General features: G+C 53.9%; 3 protein-coding genes across 4 annotated transcripts; all 3 read left to right on the top strand.

Annotated features, from left to right (window-relative positions):
• Window positions 1-7098, top strand: TIMM50 (translocase of inner mitochondrial membrane 50). 2 transcript variants are annotated; one of them, XM_059904932.1, is made up of 12 exons: window positions 1-148; window positions 308-428; window positions 1077-1244; window positions 1772-1803; window positions 2020-2041; window positions 3514-3572; window positions 3665-3784; window positions 4201-4305; window positions 4415-4513; window positions 5497-5653; window positions 5993-6099; window positions 6889-7098. In XM_059904932.1, exons 1-12 carry the CDS (start codon window positions 41-43, stop codon window positions 6988-6990), a joined length of 1200 nt encoding a protein of 399 aa, XP_059760915.1. In that variant the 5' UTR covers window positions 1-40; the 3' UTR covers window positions 6991-7098. The 2 variants fall into 2 exon arrangements, with proteins under 2 accessions (XP_059760915.1, XP_059760914.1); XM_059904931.1 differs by lacking the exon at window positions 308-428 and having other exon boundaries at window positions 4-148; window positions 1088-1244.
• A 4869-nt stretch (window positions 7099-11967) lies between these two features.
• DLL3 (delta like canonical Notch ligand 3) lies at window positions 11968-20956 on the top strand. Its single transcript, XM_059904323.1, has 9 exons — window positions 11968-12045; window positions 12173-12454; window positions 13302-13359; window positions 14301-14543; window positions 15478-15695; window positions 16776-16998; window positions 18552-19131; window positions 19382-19466; window positions 19810-20956. Exons 1-9 carry the CDS (start codon window positions 11977-11979, stop codon window positions 19813-19815), a joined length of 1764 nt encoding a protein of 587 aa, XP_059760306.1. The 5' UTR covers window positions 11968-11976; the 3' UTR covers window positions 19816-20956.
• Window positions 20957-24676: 3720 nt separating this feature from the next.
• SELENOV (selenoprotein V) lies at window positions 24677-27363 on the top strand. Its single transcript, XM_059905317.1, has 5 exons — window positions 24677-25347; window positions 26785-26809; window positions 26940-26993; window positions 27111-27185; window positions 27286-27363. The coding sequence occupies exons 1-5, from the start codon at window positions 24677-24679 to the stop codon at window positions 27361-27363; spliced, it is 903 nt and encodes a 300-aa protein (XP_059761300.1).
• The last annotated feature ends 209 nt before the right edge of the window (window positions 27364-27572 follow it).

The following is a 27572-nucleotide window of genomic DNA, read 5'->3' as shown; positions in this document are numbered from 1 at the left end:
GAGAGTGAGGGGGCGGGGCAGCGTGGCGTCAGCGCAAGAGATGGCGGCCTCGGCGGTGCCGTTCCTGGGATTGCGGAGCGGGCTCCGGCAAGGCGCGCGGGGGCTATGCGCGAGGCTCGCGACGCCGCCCCCTCGGGCCCCGGACCAGGTGAGCGGGGCGGGGGTGGGGGTGGCCTCCGGGTGCTGGGACTCTTTCCTGGAGTTCCAGGCGGACCGCCGCCGCCCGGAGGTTCTGGGACGCAGCACCTCAGGGTGCTGAATGGAACACCGCCAGCGTTTTGGGTCTCTTCCCCGCTTCCCGGGGTAGGCAGCGCTTGCGTCCCGGGCTGGATGCTTGGGGGCTCAAGTGCGTCCTCTGGACCCCACCTCCTCGACCGCACGTGGGCGCCGGGGGAGGGGAGTCATCTGTTCCCCCATCTCAGTGACTGTTCAGGTAATACTTGAGGGGGAGGGGCCCGGGACGCTGGAGTCCCAGCCTGGCCTTGCGGGTATTTCCCCCGCGGTGGTGTGGTGGTGGTGGTGGTGAGGTAAATGTTCGGGCTTCTGACTCGACCTGCCTCCATCTTGACAGAGAGAGACCCAGTCATTCTGACCTCCGGGTCCATTACTTCCGTGCTCTAAGCCCCAGCAAGCGATTGCCCCTCCGGCCCCGCTCCCATTCCCTCCCCCTCCATACCCCGCTACTGTGAGACCCAGGCGTCCGGAGGACTTAACTCCCCGTCCTATCCCCTTGAGTGTCCTTCATTACCTTGCTACAGGAATCCCAGTGTTCAGCCGGGCTCCCTCATCTTATCTCCCTGCCCTGCTTTTTCCGGCTCCAGGCCCTCCAGTCTTTTGCCTTTGGGATCCCGGGCACCAGAGCTTGTCAACTCTTGAACCGCTGGGATCCTGGCGCCAGACAGTTTAGTTCTTGACCCTTCTGAGAGACCCAGTCTCCTGCCTGCCCCTCCAGGGACACAACACCTGGAGGCCATGTGGGTGGCTGCTTCCTGGCTCCCAACCTCGATTCTTCTCAGACCAGGGTGCCCAAACCACCCTGACCTTCTTTCTCTCCTCTCTTGGCCAACCTATCCCCTTTCAATTGCAGGCTACAGAGATTGGGAGCCGAGCAGGCATTAAGGCCCAGGCCCAGGGGCCACAGCAGCAGAGGAACTCGGAGGGTCCCAGCTATGCCAAAAAAGTCGCACTCTGGCTTGCTGGGCTGCTCGGGGCTGGTGGGACCGCGAGCGTCATCTATATTTTTGGTGAGGAACATATCCTTGCCCACCAGTTTTGTTCTGTTGGCCCTCTATTCTGCTTGGGAACTTCCCCCTTTCCCCTAAGGGCTTCTCCCGTCTTCATTCCCTGGCTCCTCCCTCAATAGGGCAGCCAACTAGAATTTGGAAATGAGGGAAGTCTCCCTACTACCCCTCTACTCAACGTTCTACTCTTTCTAGTGGGTTCCTGCACTAAGCTATGGGGAGTCAATTGGAAGAGGAGGAAGGATAGGCCAGGCCCAGCCCCCTAAGCTACCTCTTCCCTCAGCACCCAAAACTCCAGCCTTCCCCCTAGTCCCTTCATTCCTCAGAGACCCAGGAGACTCTGCCCCAGCCCTTCTTGTCTCAGAGGCCCAGGTATCCTGGCTACCAGCCCCCTCCTCTCTCTCAGGAGGCCATGATGCTCTAGCCCGCTTCCCTCAGACCCAGGAGGCTAGGCCCCCTGCCCTTTTCCTTCCTTAAAACCCAGGAGACTGGACCCTCAGTCCTCTCATTCATCACTATCTGCCTTACAGGAAACAACTCTGTGGATGAAAATGGTGCCAAGGTGAGCGGGAGAGAGACCCAGAGGCCTTACCAGGGGTCCCATCCTGTGGGTCTCCTCCCATTTGGCCTGTTCAGGCTCATTTCTGGTCTGCGGTGAACCTCTCCCTCCCAGGGACCTTTGCCTACTCTTCCCAGGGCCCTGGAGATTCCTTTTCTGGGTGTGATGGGGTTCTGCCTCTGCCATCCCAAACCCTCCATTTTTCTCTCTACCTCCCAGATTCCCGATGAATTCGACAACGGTGAGTAAACAAGCACAGATTCTGGGGTCCCCTGACCCTCTCTACTGTGCCCTCCCCATTTGGTGCTCCTCCACCCCTCCATTGGGAGGTAGGGGAGTCAGCAGCTGGATGGCTTGGGGGGAGGGGCATACAAAACTCCAGTCCCCTTCCCTGGCCCCTCAGCCCAAGAGCAGATGGTCAGGGACAGATAGATGGGGGAGGGGAACCCTAGGTGGGTGGGAGTGCTTGGGAAGAACTGGCCTTTCTATGCCAGACACATGACTTCCTGTGCCTTAGATCTGAGCATCTGCAGCCCCTCACCCCCTTCTTTATGACAGCCTCTTTTTTTCCCACCAGGCCCCTACCCCACCCAGCTCCTCATTTCCAAAACAATGCCTTCTTCCTTCCTCCCCCTTTTGATTAACCAGCTTTTAGGGAGCTTCTGACAAGTTGGATAGTAGAGAGTAGTTGTCAATTGTATCACACCTGGTCCCTCCCAAGAGAAATATAAAATTGGTAGGTCCAGAAAGCCACTTGTTTGTGGTAAGGATGTTTGCAAACTGGCCTGTTAGTACACTGATTGTTTTAAACTAGGCAGGTAGGTAAGTATGCTGTTTTAACTAGGCAGATGTAGAATCATACTAGTTTAAACAAGGCAGTATACTGATTTAAGTTGGGCAGGTAAACTTGTAGTTTTAAAGTGTGTGTGTTTATTAGCTTAAGTGGTGTTTTGGTATTTTGGTTTCAAAAAGGCAGGCCCACAGGCAGTAGTTTAACTGCACTAAAAATATTGTATTGAAAAAGGTAGTCATGTAAGATTTCTGTTTTAAATTGGATTTGGTGTATTCATTTATCCAAGATTTGTTAACCTCAGCCATTCTGATACTACAGATCATATAATTCTTTGTTGTAGGGGAGTGTCGTATGCATTGTAGGATGTTTAGCAGCATCCTGGGCCTCTGTCCACTAGATGCCAGTATTGTGACGGTCAAAAATGTCTCCAGACATTGCAGAATTTTCTGGGAAGCGAGGAACAAAACTGCTTCTAGTTGAGAACCACTAGTTTAAAGTATACAGATGTGTGTACATGTTTATCGTGGCTTAACTAGATTTCACATACTTGCTTAAAGTGGGCACATCTGGAAACCTAGAGGTTCAAAATGGACTAAATATACTGGCATAATGTCAGCAGATTTATTTATATGTATGTGGGATTTAAGTGGGCAGATGTATAAGCGTTCTATTTTATACCTGGGGTGGTGTGTGGATATAAGTATTCAGATTAAAACTTGACAGGTGAATAAAAACATTTGTTCCTACCTGGCAGTTAGTTATGTCATTGCCTTTTACCTTTGTACTCGGAAATGAGCTGTTTCAAACCAGGTGGGTATGTAGACCTGTTTGTATCTGGTAGATAAATAAACCCCTGGTTTGTCCGGGAGGTTGAGCAGTGGCTTATCTTGGAATCCCTTTGTGCCCTGGTGTTCTCCTAGATCCAATTCTGGTACAGCAGTTGCGCCGGACATACAAATATTTCAAAGATTATAGACAGGTGAGCAGGAGCCCTGGGCCCAGTCCCTATCCCTTCACCCCCAGCCTCCTGCCTCCTTGTCTGAGTGCCCCCATTATGTCTCTCTTTCACAGATGATCATCGAGCCCACCAGCCCCTGCCTTCTCCCAGACCCTCTGCGGGAGCCGTACTACCAACCACCGTACACACTGGTCTTGGAGCTCACTGGCGTCCTCTTGCACCCTGAGTGGTCGGTGTGTCCTGGGGAAGGCAGCAGGTTGGGGACACCAGATAGGGCTGGGTGGCCGGCGTGTGATGAAGTGGTTAAGAGCATAGACTCTGGAGCCAGGCTGGGGTTCAGCCGCCTTCTACTCTGTGATCCAGGGGAAGACGTATCACCCCTCATTGCCTTGCTTCCCTCAACTGTGCTACTCCGCAGCCCGGAGGTGGTTGTAAGTGTACCTTGGCACACAGTAAGTGCCACAGGGGAGTCACATCCTCCAGACTCCTAGACCCTCAGTCACAGCCGTGTACTCCTGAACCCCTCCAAGAGCCACAGAGACGGAGAGAGCACTCTGGTTCCGGGATCCCCCGAGACTGGGTCTTTGTCCTCTTGGGGCTACAGGGGCCTCCGGGTCTCAGTGTTTCACTGTTCTCACTGCCTTTCCAGCTGGCCACTGGCTGGAGGTTTAAGAAGCGTCCAGGCATCGAGACCTTATTCCAGCAGCTCGCCCCTTTGTATGAAATCGTCATCTTTACGTCAGAGACTGGCATGGTGAGGCCCCCGGGACAGGGGCGGGATGGTCGACGTGGCAGGAGGTGAGGGAGAGCTGCAGGGCCAAGGCTCAGCCTGACCTTGTTCTCCCCCCCACCCCACCCCCCAGACTGCCTTTCCACTCATCGACAGCGTGGACCCCCACGGCTTCATCTCCTACCGCCTGTTCCGGGACGCCACGAGATACATGGATGGGCACCATGTTAAGGTGCCATGTGGGGGCGCCATGGTGGGGCTCTGGGATTTGGGGGAGGGCTGGTACTTCCCAAAGGAAAGAGGACCTAGCTCTGACACCAGCCTCAACCTGTTTCTGGTTGAGAAGCAACCGGCTGCTTCTGGTTCTGCCCCAGGTCTGATTCTGGTAGGACACTAGCCTGCCGCCAGCCTGGGCTGGGCCTCTACGCCCTTTTCTCTGTCCCAGAATCTGGGAGTGGGAGCAGGGGGAAAATGGGGTCTCTACAAAGAAAATAGTTGGGAGTACGGGGTAAGGACATGAAATTTGGAAGTGGATTTTTGTCTCTGTATCTGGAGCTGAGTGTCTCTGGGACTATGTAATTATAATAGTTTAAATGAGACTGTGTTGGAATTTGACTTGGGGTCTGTTGCTGTGACCTATGATATATCCAGGGGTCCAGGAGTCTGTGGGGCTGTGAATGGGTCTCTTTGTGGGTCTTTGTCCAAGTATCCATGGGTCTTGGTGTCTGTTGGGTTTCTGACTGTGTCTTGGTGGGTCTGGGGGTCTGTGTAGTTTTTCAAGTTTCAGAAGGACATGGGCTGTGATTGAGGGTCTTGAAGGGTCTGTCTGGGTACCTGTCTTTGTGTGACTCCCTGTGTGTTGCTGTGGATCAGTCTGCACCTCCATCTGTGAGAAGTTTACAAATGTGCAGCTTGTCACAATCACCTGGGGCAGTGGTTAAATACACAAGTGCCCACCTCCCTCCCCAGGGAACCTCCAAATCAACCTGCCTGTGCACCAGGCCCTGGGTCTAGGAATCTGTGTGACAAGCTCCTCTGCTCCCTGCTAGGTTTGATGTCTTCATCCCAGCCTGGTCTTCGGGAGGCCCTGTCGTGATGATCCCAGTGTGTGATACCAAGTGCATGTGTAGTCAGTCCACCTCTCTCTCCCTCTGTGGGTTCCTGGTGGGAAGGGAAGGAGCACAGGCCTTGACCTGACCTGTCACCCACCTCCAGGACATTTCGTGTCTGAATCGGGACCCAGCCCGAGTAGTAGTCGTGGACTGCAAGAAGGAAGCCTTCCGCCTACAGCCCTACAACGGCGTCGCCCTGCGGCCCTGGAATGGCAACTCCGATGACCGGGTCTTATTGGACCTATCTGCCTTCCTGAAGAGTGAGGCTGACCCCTGACCTCCTGGCCTCTGACCCTGGAGCCCTTGACATTCAAGAGGAATGATAAGATGCTTGATTCTGGCTTGTTTTTTATGTGAAACCAGGGACTTGCGATGCAGGAGATCCATGAGCATCTTGCAGTCTTTAGAAGCTTCTTAGAATGTTTGGGATGCTCCTCTGGAATGTTTAGGGGATGCCTGGGAATATTCAAGGGATCCCTTTTAGACTGCTGAGAAGTGTTCCACGTAGCTCTGACCCCACCCCGGTCTGACCTTTACCCTTGTGGGCCCTGCTTCCCTCTGACCTTCAGTTGGCTGACCCCCGCCTGCTATCCCCACAGCCATTGCTCTGAATGGTGTGGAGGATGTCCGAACTGTGCTGGAGCACTACGCCCTGGAGGAAGACCCACTGGAGGCTTTCAAACAGCGGCAAAGCCGGCTGGAGCAGGTGAGTCCTCAGCTTCCCAGCGTGGGTGGGGGGTGTCACCGTCAGTTCCCCAGGCTCTTGAAGGCGGAGCCCTGGAGCAGCTTGTCTCCACTCCGGCTGTGTGACCTTGAGCAACTGCCTTCTCTTTCACACCACCCGTCCCAGGGGGCCATTGTAATGAGGGGCGAATTGATTCTGCAGCCTGCGCTGAGCACAGGAGGCAGGAAACGCCAAGCATTTGAGATAGGTCCAGAGGCCTTGATGGCCTGGGGGTCCTGGTATTTTGTGGGGTGGGGGTTTGGATCAGGTCTGGGAAGAGGGATCCTTGGACACTTGGCCCAAGGGTTTGGGCATGGAGTGCTGATGACCTGTGATCCTCTAATTTGTAAGTGGGGATAAGAATATGAATTGAGTCTGAGAAAGAGATTCCCAGGAGTCTAGGCTGAGGTTGATCGAGTTTGGGGTTGTGTTCCTGGCTAGAGCTCCTGAGTACCCGAAGGAGGAATCCCTGGAGATTTGGGCCTGGGATCCCTCAGCATCCAAACAGGGGTCTTAGGGCTCAAGACTGGGCACTGGGGGCTTAGGGAGCAAGATGTTGTAGTCCAGTGTAGGGCCTGGGATAGGTTCCCAGGGTTCAGGGGACAGGCCCCCTGGGATTTGAGTCTGGGCTTCTGTGGCTCAAAGCTGGCTTTTGCCAGTGTCTGAACTGGGTCCTTAGGGTCTGGGTGCATCCTGTGTCTGGGCTGGGCAAAGGTTTAAGGAAGGTGGCCCCTGGGCTGACCCTCCCTCTCTGTCTGCCCCCAACTCCAGGAGGAGCAGCAGCGGCTGGCTGAGCTCTCCAAATCCAGCAAGCAGAACCTCTTCTTTGGCTCCCTTACCAGCCGCTTGTGGCCTCGCTCCAAACAGCCCTGACCTCTGGGCCTCCTTAAACTCAGTGCCTGGGTTCTGGGCCCCAGGCCCAGTGCTCCCAGACCACGGCTTGGCCAACCACATGTCCAATAAAGTTCATCGCAGACGCCACACTGCTGTGTCCGGAGAGTCTCCAGATGGGGGCATCAGGGTGCAGTGTGGGACTCTTTGGGGGTCATCCCACAGTGGCCGATCAGCTGCCGAGCAGCGAGGGCACTCTGGTGGGTGATGGTTGGTTTTTAACTCCGGCCTGGGAATCCGAAAACCTGGGTAGGGCCCTGCCCTAGCCGTGTCTTCCCGTGTGCCACGTGGTCTGCGAAAGTGCATCTCCCTCTTTGGCCCCAGATTCCCTATGGAAAAGAGATGAGAGGATGGCACTGTGGGTTGAAATACAGGTAGCCGCCAGGCTGCTGTGTAAATGTGTGAAGTGTGGGCACGTGGGGCTTCGGTGGACCAGAGACAGCCCCATCTCAAGAGGGCAGCTGCTGCTGAGCTCTGCCAACCATGGCCCTGTGGGAAGGTGGGCCTAGAGTTGCTTGATCTTCTGATTTTTCAGTAGAAGCCAGGAAAGGGGTTGTTTATATTAAATCTCCCAATTTAAAGATGTTGGCTCCTAACTAAAACAGACTGTAGCAGCACTCTGCAATGGAACTTTCCGCGATGTGTACCCCGTGTCATGTATCTGCACTGTCCGGTACAGCAGCCAGTGGCCTCATGGGGCCATTGAGCACTTGAGATGTGGCAAGGGTAACTGAGGGATGAGATTTTTGATTTTGTTTCATTTTAATTAATTTAAATAGCCACATGTGACTACTGGCTCCTGCAATGGACAGCACATTTGGGTATTATTTAAGAGTGCTGAGATCCAGACTGGTTTTTTTTGGCCGCGCAGCAGCACAGCATATGGGATCTTAGTTCCCTGATCAGGGATCAAAACCTGCTGCAGTGGAAGCGCGGAGTCTTAACCACTGGACCGCCAGAGAAGTCCCTCCAGACTTTTATAAACCCAAATCCAAGTTCGGCTCCAAGCTCTACCACCTCCTGACTTGTGTGATCACAAGCAAATGAGCAAGTTACTTCCCCTCTCAGTGCCTCAGTTTCCACGTCTGTGAAATAATAGTACCTACCTCATAGGCTAGGCTTGAAGGCTGAGTGAGGCCCCCCAGGTAGGCACTCAGATGGTAGCTGTATGCACCTTGGGAGCACCTTTCTGCCTCCCTTTCCTCATCTCTAAAATGGGGGCGATGATAATACCCATCGTAGTAGAGTGGCTGCGAGGAGTAAATGGGACAGCTCATGCTCAGGCTGCATGTATATTCAGTGGGGCTTATTGTTACCAGGCCATGTTGGTTCTTCCTAGACTGAAATATCCTGTACCGTTTTGGCAGTCGCCTGCCCCCGGCTGTCTCAGCGTCTCCTGCTCCAGCCAGCATTTAGTGCTAGTACCAGTTAGATACTTTTAAAAACCCTTCCCTGGTATTTGTGAAAATAATTAAAATGTATTTGAAACTGTGTGGGCCCGATTGAACTTGAACTCTAGATTTTTAAACAAGGCTCAAAGATGTCTACAAATAAGGAACATTTGCAGCCCTCCACCTCCACCCTGAGGTGTACCATTTGTGATCCAGGAGAGAGTTTCCCCGATATCCTCAGGATTCCCTAGCTTGAGAGCATCTGCAGGATTGAGGGAGGGCCTGTGTTTTCTTTGCAGGTAGCTTTGAGCGTTGGAAACTCCTAACTGAAAGCTATGTATTTGGGGAACATGATCCTGGGGAGAGGGTTTGTGGACGGAGGGAGCCACCACAAGTGAGTGCTCGCTGACCACAGGGGGTGACCCATGGGACCTTCTGAGGAGCCTTTTGAAATGTGACTCAGATCTGTCCACCCACAGGGCATGAAAGGAGGAAGTACGTTTGTCCATTGGCCCGTGGCCCTGGGGGTTAAGGTTAGCACTCTGGGTGGCACATGCTTCAGTGTCCAGTGGGTTCCTCCAAGGCCTCTCCCCGACATTGATGCTGGTTCAGGGATGGTGCTGTCAGGTCACACCTGCTTAAAGCTGGAGGGAAGGAGAGGGTTTGACTTGTGCCAGGTGGCCTCTGAGACGCTGCTTACGTGACATGGCGTAGGATGTTTATATCAAATGCTCGGTGCTAGGGCTGCATTAGGGCATCATCCAGTGGGCATGATTGGGCCAGTGTTAACGCATATCCCAGCAGGGGCTGAATTCCCAGGTTGCACGCCACTTGCAAGCCCTGTGACCCTGGGCAAGGTCTCAAGCATCTCAGTTTGCTCATTCATAAGAGGTTAATAATAGTACCTCTCATTTGCTTACTCAACAAATATTTCCTAAGTACTGACTGCCAGGCCTCATTTTAGGCACAGGGTGTATTGGTGAACAAACTAGAGAAAAAGCTCTAGAAAAAAAGGAGATGATGTTCTCATGGAGGAGACAAAATGGTCAGATATTTCTCGGGGTAAAATAAATGCATAGAGAAAAGCATGGTAAGGAGATAGAGTGGTTTGGGAACAGGAGTGCTGTTTTAGATTGAATGGGCCAGTCAGAGAAGGTCTCTTGGGAGGGTGTATTTGAGCAGAGACCAGAATGAAATGAGACAAACCATGGGGGTATCTGGGTGTGCCGAGCATGGTCACCCCAGGGCCTTTGTACTTGCTATGCCCTCTGCCAGGAATGTTTTTTTCCCAGGATCCATATAGCTCACTCCCTCCCCTCCTTCAGGTCTTTGCAGATGTCACCTCAGCATTGCCTTCTGTGGGCTCTAAGGTGGGCACATAAGGAAAAGTCCTAGATAGCCAAAAAGATGCTTGGAAATTCCTTAAAGTACACATACAGACTTGAGAGAATTCACATGAAACGCTATCATGCCTGGCAGAAACCCTCAATAAAGGCTGGCTGTTTTTACAATCTTTAAAATCTTTGAGATATCTCAGACCTGGAAACTGTTGCCTCCCCAGTTATTATCCAGGGCAGGAATTTGCCTTCTCCCACAGCTTGTAATAGCTGTCCAAATCTCATTTGAATAGTTCCTATAATGGGAGGCTCACTCCTTCACCTACCCCAGTACAGGCCCTAATTTGCCTCCCAGTAACCGGGGTCCACAAGGTCTGGCTCTGTGCTTTGGGGCCACAGAACCTGTTTGAGTAGGGGGATGTGGATGGAGGGCCTTAAATGTCAACCTTAGAATTTCAGAAGCTGGAAGGCACTGGGGAGCCATGGAAGAGTCTATGTAGGAGAGGGACATGGTCAGATTTGTGCTTAGAAAGACCTCATAGGCCAGAGTGGTTGGGGCTCGGATAGAGGAGTCCCCAGGGGCTGTGGGAACTCAGAAGAGGTGCCTGGCCCCCTTGGGGGGTGTTAGGGAAGGCCTCCTATAGGTGAAGTCTGAATGGTAAGAACAGAATTTAAAAAGAAGGAAGTGGAAAGAATATATCAAGTAGAAGAAAAACCTGTGCAAAGGAACCTGGGATGTTCTGCACAACTGACCATGGCCCTCCCCTGTTCCAAACCCTTCCATGACTCCCGTCCTCAGGATTATGAGAAAACTGTTTAGATTGAGTTCTTTAATTCATTAAAAATGACTGAGCACTTACTGTATGCCTGGCTCTACTGGGCTGTGCTTTATTGAGCACCTTCTCCAAAAGAAAAATATGTACGTATATAATTGAACCTGTATTTCCCCCTATAATTATTAGCTTCTAAGTGTTAAATTTTTTTATTCTGGAAAAAAAAAGTTTACTCCATCTAAAGGGCTTTGCTCAGCACCTGGCACAGTGTAAATGATTAGGACCAGAGGGCTGGAACATCTGCTCTAACCAGCTTTCCTTGCGGTGGTCCTGGAATACTAAGGAGCTTCTGGAGGGCGCGGGGTGCCCCCTTTCCCCATTCATCCTGGAGTGAGGGAGCGGGCCCCTGATCTGTGAGGACCGAATTTCCTGCCCATTTGCTGCTCACACCTTCCGGAGGCCAAACGGGCAGCCCAGCTGCGGCCCAAAGGGGGAGGGGCGCGGCCGCCCAGCAGATGGCAGCATTTACATACAGCTGGGAGCCCCCTCTGAGGCGGGGGCTCCTCGCCCTGGCGTCTGGTGCATCCGTGATGCGGGTTTGGGGAGGGTGGCTTTGTTTTGGGGAGGGGAACACAATCAAGCATGCGCGCGTGCACGCGCGCACACACACACACACACACACGGGTCCACAAAGAACACTGGATCTTCATCGTATCCACACAGGGCTACACTCATGGACCTCCCGCACCCAGCCTCCTTCACACACAAGCCCTCAGCCATTCACAACCTTGCACAGACCTTACCACACACACAAACACACACAGCCACCTAGAAGCACCTGCACAGACCACAAAGTCACAGGTTCCTACAACTACACACAGTGGTCCAGGAGCTAACACACTTTTGTACACCTGCACAGAGAAGCATCTACACAGCCACAGAATCTCAAAAAGTCACACAACCATTAAATCATGTACATCTCCATTCTCCCATGCAGGTGTGTGCGTGCGTGTATACACACACTCACACACACACACAGAATCTTAGAATTATTTACAACCTCACAAAGAGGCTTAACCATATACAATTTCAGGCACACGTGGAGCCACACAATCTGACCTAGACACACAATCACAGTCATGTACACCCTCCAATAGCTCTTGCTCACACATCACACACACTCAGAGTTTTAAAATCATATCCAACCTCACACACAAGCTTAACCCCCCCACCCCACCCTATCCTCAGCCACACAAATCATGCAACAACTGCATATAAGATGTGCACTCACTGCACTGCCTGTGGCCACGACACAGTCTCACGGCTGCTCCAGCACGCTCTCCTTCCCCTGCGACCTCCTCCCCTAGGGTCCCCTGGAGCCGGCGGCTGCCCGAAGGGGCGGAGCTGTCCTCTCAGATATAAGGCTCCGGAGCCAGCAGCTGCGGCTCCCAAGACCTCCGGAAGGCCATGGTCTCCCCGCAGATGCCCCAGCTCCTCTCCCCGACGGTGATCCTGGCGCTCTTTTTCCTTCCCCAGGTCGGAGCCGGAGTGGAAAGGGTGGATGGGAGGGGGTGCGACCCGGGGGTCTTGGGGAGGGGGCGCGGGGCGGATGAGACGTCTGGGTCCCCGCAGTCCCCTCACCCTGTACCCCTTTCCGCCCCAGACACGGCCGGCCGGCGTCTTCGAGCTGCAGATCCACTCTTTCGGGCCGGGACCAGGCCCGGGCGCCCCGCGGTCCCCCTGCAAGGCCGGGGACACCTGCCGCCTCTTCTTCAGGGTCTGCCTGAAGCCAGGGATCTCCGAGGAGACCGCCGAGTCTCCGTGCACCCTGGGCGCGGCGCTGAGTGCGCGCGGACCGGTCTACACTGCGCAGCCCGGAGCGCCAGCGCCTGACTTGCCGCTGCCGGACGGCCTCATGCGCGTGCCCTTCCGGGACGCCTGGCCGGTGAGACCCAGTCCCGGGGCACGCCCGTGCGGGGGGCCTTACCCAAACCTCGACTGCCATCTGCCCTCCAACTTCCAAGACCCTGCCCCCTGGAGACCCCAAATTCCCAGTAACTCCATCATCTGGAATTCTCAGACCCATAAACCCTACCCATAAACCCAAATTTTCTGATTCCGAATTTCCCTCTAGGGATCCCAGATCCCAGCCTTGCATGCCTGGAACCCTGAATTCCCAGAACCCCAAACTCACCTTCTAGAAATCCTCAATTCACAGAACCCTACCCCTGTTCCTTGGGGATCTTTAAACACTGGTATCCTCATCTTTATCCCCAAATTTCCTTGCACCTAGGGAGACTTTCACACTCTGTCTTGGGGACCCCCAATATCCTCTCACCTTATCTCTTCTCAGACCTTCCAGTTGGGGCCTGTATCCATGACTTTTTCACCTCCAAAATCCTATTTCCCATCCCACAACCCCAAAAGCATAAAGGTGAACAGAATTGTTTTTGAATTCTAGACGCTTATGCTTTTGGGCAAGTGACTTTCCCTTTTCCAGCCTCAGTATCCTCATCTGTAAAATGGGATCATCATGGTACATTACAGTGGTCCCTTTTGAGAGATTCAACCAGGTATCTTGAGTATAGTGCTTACCACATAGTAAGTGCTCAATAAAGAAAGCCAAAACGGTCATTCCTTCCCTGGGCCAGCCTCTGGGAATTGTCCCTTGCCTGTCTGGTCCCTGGAATGGTCGTCACTCTTTACCTCTTAAAATCTGGCCTTCTTCGAGTACCTACCTGCCCTGACCACTGTCTTCATTCTTCCCTCTCCACCTTCCTCCACCCAACCAGGGCACCTTCTCTCTCATCATTGAAACCTGGAGAGAGGAGTTAGGAGAACAGATTGGAGGTGAGTATCTTCAATTCTGGGACTTCAGTGTAGAGTGTGGGAGATCCAGGGAGTTGGGGCCCGATGTGAGGTCCAGGAGAGTGACATGGGGCTGTCTGTAGGGTGGGGCATTCATGGGATTGCTGGACCCATGATGTCATCACAGCTCCCGGAGTGTGGTGCTGGGTGTTGACAGCCCCAGGGCTCTTGGCATGTCGACACAGAAATGTCCTGATACCAGGCAAAGCGGGGTGGGGGCAGGGAGAGCGGGAAGAAGCTCTCTTACTATCTTGGAGTCGCAGCAGCAGCGTTTCACAGTCCTGCTCTGTCACCATCTGATTTTGAGAACCCAGGGTACAATATGAGTTACTTTCTGGTTCTTGTAGGCAAAGCTGTGTCACCTTGTCCATATAGAGGGCCTCAGGACCCCTTTGGGATGTTGCAGTTTCACCAGAGAGGTTTCAGGGAGGGATATGGGATGATCTTAACCTTAATTCGAGGGGGACTTTGATGCTATATAAGGCCCACAGGCGGGGTTCTGTCACCATTTTGATGATAGGAAAACCCTCAGGCACAATTTGGGGGTGTTTTTTTTTGGGGGGGGTGTTTTTGACCTCACTTCAAAGACCTGTCATTGCCCCTTGGCCATATTAGGGATGTCATATGTCCCAGGGTGTTAGGGGTCTCATAACTACTTTAATATACAAAGATTCTGGGGCAAAATATAGGGGCACTTCGGCTTCTCTGGGAGAACTGTTATCATCATGATGGTCATAGAGTTCGCGTCATCGAAGATCCCAGGGCGCATTAGGGGAGTTTGCAGCCTTGCTAAGTAACTGCCATTCTCAGGACTCAAAAGGGGTGTTTTGGCTTCGTTAAAATGGGAAGGGAGCCTGCGCGCTCCGTCTCCATCCCGTGACCGAGGCGGGCCGCAGCCTAGCACATCTCCCTTCACCCCGCAGGGCCCGCTTGGAGCCTGCTGGCGCGCGTGGCGGGCCGGCGTCGCCTGGCGGCCGGGGGCCCGTGGGCCCGGGACGTGCAGCGCGCAGGCGCCTGGGAGCTGCGCTTCTCCTACCGCGCGCGCTGCGAGCCGCCGGCGGTTGGGGCCGCGTGCGCGCGCCTCTGCCGCTCGCGCGGCGCCCCCTCGCGGTGCGGCCCGGAACTGCGCCCCTGCCCGCAGATTGAGGACAAATGCGAGGCACCGCGTGAGTCCTGCGTTCAACCCCACCCCATCCCGTCACGGCTCCTCCGGCTCCTTTCACAACCTAGTTACCCTCTTCAGGGAATTGGGGACCCGAGAACCCCTCGCCAGCTTCACTCATGGTCTTCAGCCCGCTCCCATGATCCAGCTACCACTTTCTGGGAAACTGAGGACCCTAGATTTCTCTCCAGCCCTGTCTGGGCACTCCAGCCCCCTTCCCTCTTCCCAGCACTCTTGTCTCCCCAAATAAGAACCGCACACCCATTTCCCATCCTTGTACCCCCAGTTACTCCCCGAATCCATACCCACACCCCTTTCCAGATGCTCGGACCCCAAAGCTCTTCTAATTCTGGGGCCCTCCTTACCCCCACTCAGGAGCTTTGGAAGCTCCTCCCATCCCCCCCAGGGGTTTCACCATCCTCCCTCCCTGTGATTGCACTCCAGACCACGCTGCGTTCTAAGGCTTGGGATCCCCCAACCCACCCTAGATATCGCAATGTCTGAGCCCCACTGAAGCCCCTAGGACCCCCAGGCTTATCCAGATCCTCCCAGACCTCCCCTAATCCAAGGCCCTCCCATTTCCCCTGAAAGGCCAAGGGTACCTCCTCAAACCTTGATCCTCTTCCTTCATTCTCCTCTCTCCAAGCTCAGACCTGGGAGCCCCCACTCCATTCTCCTTCCAAGAGCACAGACTCTGGAACTCATTGGTCTGGGTTCAGATCCTCGCTGTGCCACTTCCTAGCTGGGTAAATCACCCTGCCTCTCGGGGCCTCAGTTTCCCTGTCTGTAAACTGGGAGTCGGAATACCATCTAGCCCATTGGGTTGACAGTCACAAAGATGAAACAAGTGATGCACGGAAAGTGCTCAGAAATTTCTCTGATTTCTTATCCTCCCTTCATCAATATTCCTCTTTCCTCTGCCTCTCCTTCCCCCATAGCGGCATGTCGAGCAGGCTGCAGCCCAGAGCACGGCTTCTGTGAGCAGCCCGATGAATGTCGATGCCTGCAGGGCTGGACTGGGCCCCTCTGCACAATCCCTGTCTCCACCAGCAGCTGCCTCAGCCCCAGGGGCCCATCCTCTGCCACCACTGGATGCCTCGTACCCGGGCCTGGGCCCTGTGATGGGAATCCGTGTGCCAACGGAGGCAGCTGTAGTGTCAGTATCACACCCCCCCTCACCCCACCGATCCTGGGTAGTACTTTTCCCAGGGAGTCCCCTGTCTGGGGCTCCATGAGACAACAGCCTGAGGGGGCGGGGGCTGGGGCAGCTATCAGGGAGGGCTTCCTGGAGGTGTCCAACCTGCATCTGGGGGCCTTGAAGTACGATGATGTGTTGGGGAGAGCAGACCCAGTGGGTGGCACCTAAAGGTGTGGCTGTGGGAATGATGAGGGATCCTGTCGGGCCACAAACTGCCCCGCCTATGGGGTAGAGAACTAGTCAGAGCTCAAGGTAGGGGTGGTGGGGCCGAGTGGGTTGAGGATTAGGGATGGGCGGGCATCAGAGAAGGCTTCCTGAAGATGGACCCGGGCTGGGGCTTCTGAAGTCCGATTTGGCAGACAGGAGGCGACTGGAGAAGCTAGACCAGACGAGTGGCCTGGGGGAAGCGAAGGTGTGGTGGTGGGAGTGAGCCTGGGATGAAGCAGAGCCTGGTGTGGGCCACCTGGACACTGCCGCCACGGGACAGTGAGAAACACTCAGCGTTCAAGTTAGGGGGAGGGCCTGAGAAGGGGAGATCCAGGGAAGGCTCCAGGGAAGAGGTGGGCTTAGAGCTAGGACCTGGAATTAGGCCTGGGCCATGCGGACAGCATCAGGGAGGGCAGACGGGGCGGGCAGCATTTGGCAGCAAAGGTGTAGAGGTGGAAACGGGATCTCTCCGGGCCTCCAGAGCCTCCCCTCTGTGGGGTTGGATGGGCAGACCCAGAAACGTGGAACAGAGAGGTTGTCTCGGCCTCAGGGACTTCCTCGGTGAGGCCCCTACACCCTAGGAGGTGGGACTAGGCAAGGAGCAGCCCCCCAATGGTCAAGACTGGGGAAGGGGGGACTTTCCTGGCGGTCCAGCGGTTAAGACTCTGTGCTTTCACCACAGGAGGCACAAGTTCAATCCCTGGTCAGGGAACTAAGATCCCTCATGCCGCTTCGGGCGGCCAAAAAAAAAAAAAAAAAAAAAGACTGAGGAGAGGGATGGGACTTCTTTCTAAGGAGATGCTGATCCAAAGTCCTCTTGCCCGTGCCCAGGAGACCCCAGGGTCCTTCGAATGCACCTGTCCCCGTGGGTTCTACGGGTTGCGGTGTGAGGTGAGCGGGGTGACATGTGCGGATGGACCTTGCTTCAACGGCGGCTTGTGTGTGGGAGGTGCGGACCCCGACTCTGCCTACATCTGCCGTTGCCCGCCCGGTTTCCAAGGCTCCAATTGTGAGAAGAGGGTGGACCGGTGCAGCCTGCAGCCGTGCCAGAATGGTGAGGTGGGGAGGACAGAGCGGTGAGGGAGGGGAGTGGGGGTCCCTGCATGGTCAGTGGGCAAGAGCAGGGCTTGGCTCACACAGTCCCGGGTGGGGATCCTGGCTTTGCCTCCTCTCGGCCTGCGGCTGGGCTCCCCTCTGCCCAGTCTCAGTTTGCTCTTCTGTAAAACGGGCGAGGTGACATTCCTATCTCATAACTACTTGTTGAGCATCTACTGTGTGCCAGGCCCTGTTCCAGGGATACAGTAGGGAATGAGATGAAAGCCCCCACCCTCGTAGAGCTGATGGAGCAGAGAGACAATAAAGAAGATCAATGAGTAAATATAGGAGGTTTTGTGGTGATAAAAACTAAGAAGAGGGAATGCCCTGGTGGTTAGGACTCTGTGCTTCCACTGCAGGGGGCACGGGTTCAATCCCTGGTCGGGGAACTAAGATCCCAAAACCCGTGAGGCGCCGCCAAAAACAAAACAAAACAAAACAAAAAAACGAAGAAAAATAAAGCCAGAAGGGGGATGAGAAGTAGTGTGTATGGGGTGGCAGGCTGGCATTTTAGCTAGAGTGGGTAAGGAAGACCATGCTGCAGGTAGGGAGGCAGCCATGTGTGGATCTGAGGGAAGAGTATGTTCCAGGCAGAGGGATGAACAAGTGCAAAGACCCTGAGGTAGGAATGTGCCTGGTGTGTTGAGTATGGCAGGGAAGCCAGTGTGGTTGGAGCAGAGGGAGTGAGGGCAGGCTGGCGAGCGATGAGGTCAGGGAGGTGACTGGGACAGATCCTGTAGGGCTTCATGGGTTACGGGGGGGATTCTGGTGTTACCCTGAGATGGAGCCAGAGGAGGGTTCTGAATAGTGGTGAGACCTGATTTGACATAGGTATTAAAATATTAAATGAGACCATGAATGTGAAGGGCTCAGCGCCCTCTTATTTTAATACTAATTCTCTCCAAAACGCTCGCTGAGTGTTCACTCTGGGCTGAGTGGTAGTGGGAACACAGCAGTGGTACATAGGGGTACCAGTCCAGAGGGGAAGACAGAGTCGTCCTTAGACAGGGCCCACAGTGGCCAGGGTGAGATGGGGGAGCGCAGGGTTGGGATGGAGGAAGAATCGGATGGCTTTCTGGAGGAGGGGACACCTGAGCACAGACCTGGAGGATGAGCTCGAGAAGAGAACAGGTGAAAAGAATGAGAGAAAAGGAGGAAGGGAAAAGGGAGAAGAAGGCACGGGCAAAGGCCAGGTGGTTCAAACCCGTCGTTCCAGAACTGTTGAAGCTATTTCAGTACGGTTAAAGCCGAGAAAAAGAGACAGAGACTCAGAGAACCAAAGAGGTGTGAGGCCGAGTTAATCCAAGACTTCACCAGGGGGAAAAGAGGCGGGCCGGTTTTCCAGGCAAACTCCCAGAGGCTGGCCCTAGAGTTAGACGGTAGAGGGGGGCCCAGAGAAAAGATGAGGGCGGGGATCACCGAGCTGAGAAGAAATCGCGGGCGGGCTTGGGGCGGCGGGCTTGGGGGACTCCCCCCAATCGGGCCGCGCCCCTGACGCCCCCTTCCCCACAGGCGGGCTCTGCCTGGATCTGGGCCACGCCCTGCGCTGCCGCTGCCGCTCCGGCTTCGCGGGGCCGCGCTGCGAGCACGACCTGGATGACTGCGTCAACCGCGCCTGCGCCAACGGCGGCACCTGCCTGGAGGGCGGCGGCGCGCGCCGTTGCTCCTGCGCGCTGGGCTTCGGCGGCCGCGACTGCCGCGAGCGCGCCGACCCCTGCGCTGCGCGCCCCTGCGCCCACGGCGGGCGTTGCTACGCGCACTTCTCCGGCCTTGTCTGCGCCTGCGCGCCCGGCTACATGGGCGCGCGGTGCGAGTTCCCGGTTCACCCTGACGGCGCAGGCGCGTTGCCTGTGGCCCCGCCGGGTCTGAGGCTGGGGGACCCGCAGCGCTTCCTTTTGCCACCGGCTTTGGGACTGCTGGTGGCCGCGGGCTTGGCCGGCTCTGCGCTCTTGCTGGTCCACGTGCGACGCCGTGGCCCTGGCCGGGATACTGGGTCTCGCTTGCTGGCGGGAACCCCGGAGCCATCGGTCCACGCGCTCCCTGATGCACTCAACAACATGAGGACGCGGGAAGGTGCCGGGAATGGCCCGAGGTGAGTGGCTTGGCCGCAGACGTAAGGCTTGTCCCTCTCGGCTGCTTGCATCAATCTCCGTAATGCAATTGTCCTGATTCCTTGATGGGCCTTCCTTGATTGGTCCCTTTCTCTTATCCCAGCTCCAACCTTTTTCTGGTTGGGTCGTTTCACAATTCCTCTGGTTGGCTTTGGGTTCCCCTCCTTGGTGGGTGGGAAAACAAGATATGAGAATTTAAAGTGTCTGGATCTTACTCTTTTCCTCCCACAGCTCGTCCTCAGATTGGAATCGCCCTGAAGATGGAGACGCTCGTTCGGTTTACGTCATATCTGCTCCTTGTATCTATGCTCGGGAGGTAGCTACCCACCTTTCCCCACCCTGCGCACGTTGGGCATGCTGGGTAGAGGCAGCTCCTGCTTTTCCTGTAGCTCTCCATTATCTGTAAAATGAGGAGGGTAGAGTCTCTAGAAGGTCCTCTGCCCATTTTCCAGTTTTGACTTAATTTAGTTCTATCTTGCATGCCTTTTGCTATCGTTTTGAGCTACCTGGCATCTTCTCTTTGGATGACCTTTGGGCTTCAAGAGGTCACAGTGGGGAGCCTCAGCCAGAGCTTCTCCACTGATTTCCACTCACTGGGGAGAGGGGGGGGAGGCGGAGGGGCAGACCTTTCTAATGCTTCCTACTTCCTCTGTTTCTAGGCCTGAGCTGCCCCTTCTCCATCAGCACCTGGGGACAGAACCTGGATATTTTTGTATTCTCTGCTTCAGACACTTTGGAGTTCAAGCTGGAATTGGTGATGGGGAGGATTTTACCATTGGAAGTTGTACATAATGGTTATTTATATCCTATCTCTTTTTCTCTCCCCATCTCTCCAGAGACATCTATAAAGGCTCTTAGTTTGATCAGCTTTGACTCATCAAGTTGAGTGCTTTGTATGTGGTTTTGGGGCTGAGGGGAGAGATTTTGTCTCCTGAGAAGAATAATAGGACTCTACTGCAGGGGTCAGAAACAACTCAAAGTAGTTTAAATAAACAAGAGAATTTATTAGTTTATAAAAGTGAAAATCCTGTGGCAGGTGTAGCTTTAGCAGGGCTGGATTCAGGGGCTCAGTGTTTTCCTCCAGTTGTCTCTAGGATGACTTCATATGCAGACAGGCTTTCATTGGCCCTGGCTTGTCACATGGCCTTGCTCAAACTAGGGGCCAGGCAGTATGGCTTATTTTGATTGGCCAGGCTTGGCCATCTGTCTAGTGCGTGGCAGGGATTAAGGTCAGCCTGTCTAAACCACATGGAATATGTGGGCAAAGGAGTGTCCCTTTCCGTATCAAAAATCAGCGTTTGTTACTAGCTATAAGTACTGTACCTGGCAGGCAAACGGACAGAACCAGTCAGAGCAGAAAGAAACTATTTTACAGAGGAACGGGAGGCTCAGAGAGTGGAGTAACTGCTGCAGCTTCTTCCTGATGGGATGGAACAAATCTAGGTAAGATCTAGCAGAGAGGGGGAAGCTTCCTAAATTTGGGGACTATCCTAAGACAGTTCATCACACATCTAATACTACTTCTACCACTGAAAATAGAAAAAGCCTGCATCAGCCAATTTCTGCCAATCCTCCTTCCCCATATTTTCTAGTGGGGAGTAGGCTGGGACAGTGCCCAAGCACTTTTGGAAATGAGCAAAACCATAGGAACTGAAGATGAGAGAACAGAGAAAAGTAACAAATGGAATATAGCAACAAATGAACAAATGAAGGAGTCCTTTTATTAGAACATCAGCCAAGGGATCCACATGTTCTTTTAATTCAGTCAACGGTACCATATATTGAATAAATACTTATACGTACAAATTCTCCTTTCAAGTTTCACTATATTGAATTTCTGTGTCATGAGAATTAACTGTACCATTAAGGAATATGGACATTGAAACAAAAGCCTACTATCAAATGATATTTAAATTGAGATTAAAGACAGACATCAACACCAGCCCATTGTTCCTTCAAAGACAACGCGATATTCAGAGGCCGAGTCTTTGCTGCCTTGAACAAATTATACCACCTGCCGAGAGAGCAGAACTCAATTTAAAAGCAAAGATGGGAAGCTGTGTTACACTCATCATGTATTTTTTAAAAAATTTATTTATTTTATGTATTTATTTTTAGCTGCGTTTGGTCCTCGTTGCTGCGTGTGGGCTTTCTCTAGTTGTGGTGAGCGGGGGCTACTCTTCATTGCGGTGCACGGGCTTCTCATTGTGGTGGCTTCTCTCGTTGTGGAGCACGGGCTCTAGGTGCGTGGGCTTCAGTAGTTGCGGCATGTGGGCTCAGTAGTTGTGGCTCGCGGGCTCTAGAGTACAGGCTCAGTAGCAGTGGGGCACGGGCTTAGTCGCTCTGCAGCATGTGGAATCTTCCCGGACCAGGGATCGAACCCGTGTTCCCTGCATTGGCAGGTGGATTCTTAACCACTGCGCCACCAGGGAAGTCCCTTCATCATGTATTTTTGATCAGTGACTGCATGCAAGCTGAAGGCAGGCAGCTGAATCCCATGGCTTCCCCCTTTGATGCACTTCTGGTGTCAAGGATGCCTCACCTATCTCAGAGTCTTGGCACCATCACTGTACATGTCGGTGAGTCATCACAGGAACAGTACTGGCGGGATTATCAAAGAGTGATGACCAGAGTCCTCTGATTCACCACCATAAGGGAAGAGTCCCACACCCAAGTGTGGAGGCCCTTTAAAGTGCAGGCTCTGTTCTATCGCTTTGCCTCACCGGCTGCTGCAGGCTCAGCCTAAGGTCGTAGCCTCTGGGGCAAGGAAGACTATCTCAGATGATCAGAGCTTGCAGGGAAGAGAAAGTTATTCTGGTCCAAATCCTTCACTTTTTTTTTTTTTTTTTTAAATTTTATTTATTTATTTATTTTTGGCTGTGTTGTGTCTTCGCTGCTGCGCGTGGGCTTTCTCTAGTTGCAGCAAGCGAGGGCTACTCTTCGTTGCAGTGCGCGGGCTTCTCATTGCAGTGGCTTCTCTCATTGTGGAGCACGGGCTCTAGGTGCGTGGGCTTCAGTAGTTGTGGCACGCGGGCTCAGTAGTTGTGGCTCACGGGCTCTAGAGCACAGGCTCAGGAGTTGTGGCACACGAGCTTAGTTGCTCCGCGGCATGTGGGATCTTCCTGGACCAGGGATCGAACCCGTGTCCCCTGCATTGGCAGGCGGATTCTCAACCACTGCGCAACCGGGGAAGCCCCAAATCCTTCCCTTTAAGGGTGAAAAGAAGCAGGGCCCCAGAGGACTGAGGTGGAGGGCATTGCACACTAAAGAGAAACTTGTCATTTTTTTTCTCTTTTGGCAGAGCTTTAAATCTTTAAATCAAGCATGCACTTAATTGCATTTAGCACAATGGCGGTAGCAAATAAAGTAACCTAAATGATCACTCCAAAAAAGCGAAAACAAAGACAAAAAACCAAAAAGCCTACAAATGCACAGAAATCAGACTGCTTTGGCTCAGATCTTGGTTCTGCCATGTATTCAGACAAGTCACTTTACCTCTCAGTGCCTTAATTTCCTTATCTGTAAAATGAAACTAGTAATAGAATCTGCTTCAGAAGTTTGTGAGTATTTAATGAGTTAATAAGTACAAAGCATTTTATAACAGAGACTGGCATGCAATAGATGCTCAGTAAATATTACTTCTCAATATTATGCTATAAGAGGAAAGCCCATTTCAAGTTCATTTCACAGGGGCAAACTGAAGCCCAAAGAAGGGTAGACGCTTGCCTAGCATCACACAGAAAATTCAGTGTCTTTCTTTTTTTTTTTTTTTTTTTGGCTGTGTTGGGTCTTCGTTGCTGGACGCAGGCTTTCTCTAGTTGCGGCGAGCGGGGGGCTACTCTCCGTTGCGGTGCGCGGGCTTCTCATTGCGGTGGCTTCTCTTGTTGCAGAGCACGGGCTCTAGGCACGCGAGCTTCAGTAGTTGTGGCACGTGGGCTCAGTAGTTGTGGCTCGCGGGCTCTACAGCGCAGGCTCAGTAGTTGTGGCGCACGGGCTTAGTTGCTCCATGGCATGTGGGATCTTCCCGGACCAGGGCTCGAACCCGTGTCCCCTGCATTGGCAGGCGGATTCCCAACCACTGTGCCACCAAGGAAGCCCACAGTGTCTTTCTTGACCTTCTTGGTTTTTGGGACCCAGGCCCAAGGTTTAGCACAGGAGGGGCTCTCAGGGGTTGGGAAGCACAGTGGGCTTCTGTTTGAAACCCTTCCATGAATCTGAATAAGGTCTGTAGCTGCCCTAATAGTATTGGACTGGACTTCCCTGGTGGTCCAGCGGTTAAGAATCCACTTGCCAGTGCAGGGGACATGGGTTTGATCCCTGGTCCGAGAAGATCCCACATGCCTCAGGACAACTAAGCCTGTGTGCCACAACTACTGAGCCCACACACCACAACTACTGAGCCCGCGTGCTGTAACTGCTGAAGCCTGCACCTAGAGCCCGTGCTCCACAACGAGAAGACACTGCAATGAGAAGCCCGCACAGCAAAACGAAGAGTAGCCCCCACTTGCCACAGCTAGAGAAAGCCTGTGCAGCAACGAAGACCCAGTGCAGGCAAAAAAAAAAAATAATAGTATTGGACCAATAGGTTTTGACAATGTACTGTGGTTACATAAGATGTTGTTATTGGGAAAAACTGGGTGAAAGTTACACAGGAATTCTCTGTACTATTTTCCCAACTTCTCACGAGTGTTAAAACTATTTCAAAATAAAAAGACATTTATTGAGTGCCTGCTGTGTGCCAGGCCTTGTTCTAGGAGCTGAGGATTCAGCAGTGAACGAGACAAGTTCCCACCCTGGAGGAACTCAGTGTGATAGAGCCCTTGACACAGGGTTCTGTGTCAGGACCCTAGAGTCTGATGGCTGCCGTTTGAATCCTGGCTCTGCCACTTACCAGCTGGGGGCATGTGTGTAGCACTTAGCGCTACATGAATGTAAAATCTGTTATTGTTGTTATTATTTTTCTCCAGGTCTCTCAGTTGTCACCTCTTCTAGGAAGCCCTCTCTGATTGCCCCCAGACTGGTTCTAACACCTGTTTTGGGATCCCACAAGTCCCCATGCTTCCTCACCATATCTCTAACCCCTCTGCCTCTGCCTCCTCCACCCTCACCCTGACCTCACTGCGCTGTCACTGTTTGGTAAGGGGTGTATCTCCTCTACTGGACAGGGAGCCTGATAACTGGACTTCGGCTTTCCTGACTGCTCTGGCCCCAGAGTCACCCAGTACAGGACTGTGCACATAGCAGGCACTCAATGAACATATAGTGAACGCCTGAATGTTAAGGACACTGGCAATCTGGAGGTAGGGATTTGGGGGATGGGAATTATCAGGGGAGATCCAGAGGCCTCTGCCCCATCCCCGGCTCAGGGCAATAGAACCTGTGCGCTGAGTGGAACCCCATGTAATAGCGCCCCATTGTGTTTGCCTCCCGGTTTAGAACCCGGTGCGGATGAGGCTCTCCCCACCCAAGGCAGGAGGGTCGGGCAGGATCCCAACCCAGGCAACCTGGGGTGCGCCCCTCTCCCCCATGAACAACCAGGCGCGGGCCCCAGCTCCTTCCCCGGTCCGGGCCTCGGCCTCGGTCCGGGCCTTGACTCCGGCCCGGGGTACGACTCCGGTCAGGACTTCGATCCAGGTTTGGGCTCCGACTCTGGTCCCGGCCTTGGGCCCGATCCGGACCCCAACTCTGGTCCGGACCCTGACCCCGGTCTGGACCCTGACACCGGTCCGGTCCCCGACTCTGGTCCGGATCCTGATTCCGGCCCGGATCCCAACCCCGACCCCATCTCAGGTCCTGGTTCCTGCCTCGGAATCCCTTCCGAACTCGGCCCTATCTTCGGATCTGCCCCAGGAACCTGAACCCGAGCTCATTTTGTCACCTGATAAGGATCCTGAGCCAACCTTGAGGGTGAAGCACGTCCCATCTGTCACCAGTGGATTTGGTCCCATCCAAGAGCCCTTTCCTGCCCTTACTCCACTGGCCACCGATTTACTGGGGCCCCCCCTTGGGTCCACTCCGAGGGCAGACCTATCGGCCACCAAGTTAACAGATTCCTCTTCTGGACATATCCCGGGGACGCCCGTCCTGGGGGCCATCCCATCGTTAGCTGTCGCCTTACCGATTTCTACCAATGCGTTCGCCTCCACCAGCGAGAACATCCACGTGGACAGCAAGATCATGATTCGAGTGGTGTACTGGTGAGGGGCTGTCCCCGCCCACACCTGCTTCCTCCCCGTGGGGAAAGGGCTGCAGGGGCTAGGCTCTACCTGCCATTCTATTTGGGACTAGAGAGCTCTGAATTCATTCATTCACTGTCCTGCCGGTCATGGGCCAGGCCTTCTGGGGATAGAGGGCTGAGCAGAACCATGCTTTCCTGGGGGTGGGAGGGGTGGGAGGGGCGGGTGGGAGGGGGGAGCAGAGAGCCCTGAGGGAGGACAAGGGGTGGGAGAACCTCAGAAACTGAGTGTTCGGGGACAGCCTTTCTCAGGAGGTGGGTCTTAGGCGGCTACATCTCAGTGATGAGGCTACTAAGCGGGGTGGGGAGGGGAGGGTAGGAATAGGGGGATCGGGGTAGCAAGGGGGGAAGGGGAGCAGCTAGTGCAAAGGCCAAAGGAGGCTGGCCTCAGTCCGTCATTGTGGTCTCAGAGCTGAATCTTTGTGTCCATGACAATAGTAAACAGCAGTGACCTTCCTTGACCTTCCTTGACCTCCCTGAGACCCAGGGCTGAATGTGGCCCAGGGAGGGGCTTTGTCTTCCCCTCCAGTCCCCTGCTGTGTCTCTTTTGCTCTGGTCCTTCTCTGTAGCTCTCCAGCTCCCTCTCCAACTCACTGCCTCTTTTTCTTTCCCCTTGTGGTGTGGGTCTCTTTCTCCTTCTCTCTATCTCTCTTTTCCCATCTCCCCCCTCTCTCTTTCTCTGCCCATCTCCTCTTTTCTGTCTCTTTCCCTGACTCCATGGACTCATTCATTATTTTATTCATTCAACAACCATTTATTCAGCACCAACCATGTGCCGACCCTGCTCTCAGCATCAGAGACACAGCAGTGAATAAGACAGAGATGCCTGTGGCACTGACATTCTGGTTGGTGTGGAGGGGCAGGGATGGACAATAAATACGACACATGGCAAATTATCTCGTATCTTAGAAGGTGATCAGTGCTATGGACAAAAGGCATCTTGTGGGGCGGGGGTGTCACAATTTTAGCTGGGGTAGTCAGGAAGGCCTCACTGAGGAGGTGACATATGCGCAAAGACCTGAAAGAGGGGAGAGAAGGAGCCATTCAGATACCAGGGAAAGAGCATTCTGCAGAGGGAAGAGCCAGTGCAAAGGCCCTGAGGCAAGGCATGCTTGGAGTGTTGGAAGAAGAGCCGGGAGTGTTGGAAGTGGCTGGAGCCAGGGGGCCAGTGGGAGGAGATGGAGCAGAGAGGTGATGGGGGCAGATCCTGTGGGGGCTTGTGGGCCATGGGGAGGACTGTATTTTTTTGCCCTGAGTGAGGTGGCACTATGAGAGGCTTCTGAGCAGGGGAGGGATGGGATCTCACTTAGCTGTTCAATGTCCCTCTGGACTTGAGATACTGATGGAGGTGTCTTCCTTCCACCTCTCTGCCTCCCTCCTCTCTGCCCTTGGCCTCCAGTGGCCTCTGAAGCTATGGACTTCAGGTGAGTAGTTTTGACTTTAGAGGTAGGGGGAGTGGGGTCATGAAGTCTGGAAGAAGTTCCTGTTTTCCCTCCTTTTAAGACCTGTGATCCTGTGGTCCTGTGACTACACGATCCCATCTCTTCCCCACAGTATATCCTACTGAAAAAGAGTCTGGAGCAGCAATTTCCAAACTGTCTACTCTTTGTGAGTGTGCTGGTGGCCTGGGAGAGTTGGGGGTGGTGGTGGTCAGGGCTCCAAGACCCCCAGGGAACTTGGAGGGGAGTTCTTAACCTCCCCCAACCTCCACCATTCCCTCCCCAGGAGGAGGACATATCTGCCCAGGCTATAGGGGAATTTGAAGTGTTCGTGGATGGGAAACTGGTCCATTCAAAGAAGGTGATCCTGAGCAAGGGTCCTGGACAGGGAGGGAGGGTGGATCTGGGGTCTCAGGGGATGGGAGACATACGTGTCTGTGCTCTTTCCCTTCTGTGCCCAGAAAGGCGATGGCTTTGTGGATGAGACCAAGCTGCAGAACATTGTGAGCCTTATCAATGAGGAGATCAAGAAAAGGTAGCAGGCAACTGGTGAGCTGGAGGTGAGGTGAGGGAGGTGAGGTGGGAGGGGTGGAGGCTGGGCTGTGGATAAGTGGGTGGGCGGGCAGGAGGCAGGGCCCTGTCTTGGAGTCAAAGACACCCTAGCCCCAGTCCTAGCTCAGCCAGTCCTCACTGTTATAATCAGGATAGGTCATCTACATCCTTTTCTGAGCCTCAGTTTTCTCATCTG

This window comes from Balaenoptera ricei, chromosome 19, assembly GCF_028023285.1.
Source record: "Balaenoptera ricei isolate mBalRic1 chromosome 19, mBalRic1.hap2, whole genome shotgun sequence".
NCBI classification, from domain to species: domain Eukaryota; kingdom Metazoa; phylum Chordata; class Mammalia; order Artiodactyla; family Balaenopteridae; genus Balaenoptera; species Balaenoptera ricei.
This window is presented reverse-complemented; position numbering and strand designations above follow the sequence as displayed.

Bases quoted from the DNA above. Each gene is read 5' to 3' on its own strand.
- TIMM50 (XM_059904932.1), top strand. From the start codon at position 41: ATGGCGGCCTCGGCGGTGCCGTTCCTGGGATTGCGGAGCGGGCTCCGG. The intron at 2,042-3,513 runs GTGAGTAAACAA...GTGTTCTCCTAG, and splicing joins TCCCGATGAATTCGACAACG to ATCCAATTCTGGTACAGCAG. The intron at 4,306-4,414 runs GTGAGGCCCCCG...CCCACCCCCCAG, and splicing joins TTACGTCAGAGACTGGCATG to ACTGCCTTTCCACTCATCGA.
- DLL3 (XM_059904323.1), top strand. From the start codon at position 11,977: ATGGTCTCCCCGCAGATGCCCCAGCTCCTCTCCCCGACGGTGATCCTG. The intron at 12,046-12,172 runs GTCGGAGCCGGA...TTTCCGCCCCAG, and splicing joins CGCTCTTTTTCCTTCCCCAG to ACACGGCCGGCCGGCGTCTT. The intron at 14,544-15,477 runs GTGAGTCCTGCG...CTTCCCCCATAG, and splicing joins GGACAAATGCGAGGCACCGC to CGGCATGTCGAGCAGGCTGC.